Source organism: Lissotriton vulgaris, chromosome 2_1 (assembly GCF_964263255.1).
Source record: "Lissotriton vulgaris chromosome 2_1, aLisVul1.2, whole genome shotgun sequence".
Classification (NCBI taxonomy): Eukaryota; Metazoa; Chordata; class Amphibia; order Caudata; family Salamandridae; genus Lissotriton; species Lissotriton vulgaris.
In genome coordinates, this window is record NC_141687.1 from 1,395,522,070 (window position 1) to 1,395,525,681 (window position 3,612).

General features: G+C 42.0%; 1 protein-coding gene across 1 annotated transcript; it reads right to left on the reverse strand.

Annotated features, from left to right (window-relative positions):
* Window positions 1-1,945: 1,945 nt before the first annotated feature.
* On the reverse strand, window positions 1,946-2,893 carry LOC147732633 (taste receptor type 2 member 7-like). The gene has a single exon (XM_086954296.1). The coding sequence runs from the start codon at window positions 2,891-2,893 to the stop codon at window positions 1,946-1,948; it is 948 nt and encodes a 315-aa protein (XP_086810422.1).
* Between the last annotated feature and the right edge of the window lie 719 nt (window positions 2,894-3,612).

Here is a 3,612-nt window from a genome sequence, read left to right on the forward strand (position 1 = left end):
ACCAAATTCAGGTGTGCATGCACATCTGTGCATACACACCTGTGCAAAGTGACACACAGACATGCCCTTAGGGCGTGTCTGTGTGCCACATGGCACACAAGTCCGGAATTGGGGTGCTAGAGGGTGTCAAAGTGACACCCCCTGCACCCTTGCAGGATTCGGTATTTACCGATTCGGTAAATACCGAATCGGTATTGCCCATTGATTCCTATGGGCTTCATGGCCCATAGGAATCAATTGGCAATACCGATTCAGTATTTACCAAATCGGTAAATACCGAATCCTACCGATTCGGTAATTCTCAATTTGGAATTACCTACATCTCCCCCTTCATATTTACCGACTCTTAAATACCGAATCGGTAAAATTCGGTATTTAAGAGTCGGTAAATATAAATTACCTACATCTAGCCCCATATGCATTACTAACCTGGTGCTGTGTGTTCATTACTCTAAAACTGCAGTTTTCACTGTTGTCTCGGTGACCTATCCCAGTGCCTGGCTCAACCAATTCATCTTGTCCATCATCTGAGAGCATCCCTTTCTTGGTCCTCCATAAAAGCTCGATTGTGCCGAAGGAATATGACGACAACATTTGCAGAGGTTGTATGCTCAGGGGGTTCCTCTTGCCTAATATGGTATAGTAACCTGTTAATCGTATACACAAATGTATACCGCACGTACTTCACCATACCATAACACAGTTTTGTGCACAAGGGATATTATCTTCCATCTTCAAGCAAAATATTTGTGTGCTGGAATTCGTGCAGTTTCAATGAGAGAAAATGATTTTACAATGATTAAGGTATTTGTGATATTATTGAAACCCACAAAAGAGAAACGCTTTAATATTTACTTTTTACAAAGCAATTTGTATGGAAAGAATGAATGCTAATCTGTAGGTTTACCTGCTCTTAAGAAAGTGTTTATAGCATTATTAATCTAAAATCACATGACATCACCTAACTGGCCACTTAATACATACTTAAGATTGATATTCATGAATCCAGTGTTGCTACATTTATATTCTAGGATCATTTTGTGATGGGAAGTAATTGCTAAGTGTTTTTGTGGGTATTATAATACATTAAATGTTGGTACTTGCCTAATGATATTCAGGGGCAGATTTACTAAGGACTCGCAAAGCAATGCATGTCTTTAACTTGAACTTCCTAAGAAACGCAAAGCCACTTTACTTGGTTTAGTAAACACAGAGTAAGCCAACACAGCGCATAGCGCTGCCTATCGTCACTTTGTGTTGGGTAGGCGTTACATGGATGGAGCATGGGCATTCTCACGCACCCACCTATTTATTTTGATGCAAACACTGATCTACAAAGACTTATAAACCTGGGTTTGCAGCAAAATGGCGCGCCTAACCCACAGAGATGTAGCGTGGAGAAATATTTGTATTTCTCCTTGTTACTTCCTCTTCACATGTGTGATGCATTGTGCAGCATGCAAAGAAATAGTAATATGCGCCTAAGGATTGTTTTGTGCAGGAAAGAGTCCCTTCCTGCACCAAATAATCCCTGCGTCAACTGCAGGGGTGCCTGTCTTAGAGCTGGCAGTGCACAGTCCGCCTGCGCAAGAAGAGGGCAGAAAGGCTCCATATCTTTGTAAATATGAAGCATTTCTGCTCTCTCCCTTTCATACAGCACAGCGCAGCAAGCTGCCTGCATTGCACTGCAGAAAAGAATGGTCAATCGGAACCTCAGTGTTTATGGTGATGGAATCACTAGTCAGGACTGGGTATTTGCATCTGGCAAACTGTTCTTCCTCTGCAAAAAAATGTCAGTTACAATTATGATGTGTGAAAAATGGTATCTTATTGGTAACGTTTTGCAAAACAGTTTTGTTAGACATTTATAGGGCTGTTTGGACACCTTTAAATAAAGTAACGAAAGTATATGCAAGATATAAAGAGAAAACAAAATCCACATAGGTCAATGTATAGCCGCTGTGTCAGGAGCCATTCTGAGGCAACTCTTTACATGCAGCAGAGCTTCGCCCAAACCCTTCTTGAGCCTGGAACTACCCATGATTAGGATCACTGAATTAAGGGATGGAAAGATGGAGACGAAGCAAGTACATACTATGTATGCATCCTCTCCTCTTTTCACAACTCGCAATATCAAGAAACTCTGACACAGGTAAAACAAAACACAAAGGAGGAGGAGCGAGGTAACTGTTTTGAGAGCTCTCAAATGTGCATCCTGACGGGGCCTCCTGAAGCCATCAGCACTCTCCGCCATCTTCTTCATGTGTCTGCTGAGTGAAGTGATAATCATGAACGCTGAGAGCACCATGATGCCGAAGGCGAGTACGAAAACGGAGACATATGTTCCAAAAAGGAAAGCAGAGCTGCTGTCGGTTATAGGTTTACTTGTGGTGCCGTTGCCGGAGACAGTGAGAGTTGTGTTGGCCTTGGAGGCTCTGCGAAAATCCCACAGTCGTGGAAGACTGGTAACCAGAGAAATAAGCACTGAATAAAGAATCAGCCAGGGCACCATTCTGGGGAAATTCATCTTCAGCTGAAGGAACAACGCTCGGTTGCAGGTCACGATCTTGACGCAGTAGTGCATACACAGCCACGCGGAGGACCAAACGCTGAGCGAATCAAAGATACATTTCATGGCGAGAAAATATTGGAGAGCTTGAGTACGGAAAAAGTCTAGATTGATCGTGGAGCACAAATAACTTGAAAAGAAAGCACACTGAAGGCAAATGTTCGAGGCTGCCAGGCTGGAGATGATCAGGTCACAGGAGTTCAGATTGGTGCTCTTCATCCAGTCCACAACATTCTTAGCCAGGATGCACGAGTTTCCCAGCAGACCGCTCACAAAGGTTATCAAGAAGAGAACTAGCAGTACTATGTCTGCCGGTGAGAGCATGCTGCCTTCTGGGCTAAGCAGTGACTAACTATTTCAATTATAAACTCCTCTTTGTGTATAACAGAGAGCTGATTGAGTAATTCCACCTCCTTTCTCTCTGTTTCAATCAGGGCATTTGATGGCAAAGCTTCAATATGACACATAGGTTCCCTGTATGGAAAATCTCATATATTAATGGTGAAGATGCAAATGTGAATGACCTCATTGGGATCAAGTTACCATTTCGAAGAGCAGATGTTGAGATCTATATGCATAAGAGAACATTTGCATCCCAGTTGCACCTGCTAATGCAGTCCTCCTAGAAACATTATTTCCTGATAAATTGGCTTCTTTGTTCTCCCACACCAAAAGCCCTTGCCTCTTACATTGTTTTTTCCTTCTGTTCTACATTCAACTTTATATATAAATGCACACACGAAGAGATTTCTAAACCACATATTGTCAGTATTATTTTTTTTGTAGATTTTGAGTCATAGACTTGTATGCAGACACAAGCCAGCATAAGGTATTGGTGCCCGTGTAATTTACATAAAACACGAAGGCTCCTGTTGGGACTGATATTTATTACACCTGATGAAATTAAATTGCTGTGTTGAGATTAATTGCATGTGATGAATATCACCCAATTTACAGTATGATATGTGCAAGTGATATTGGCTGTGTCAGCAGTGTGCGAGTGGTATTCATGTGCCTACCTGTATTTTAATTTACCCTGGGAC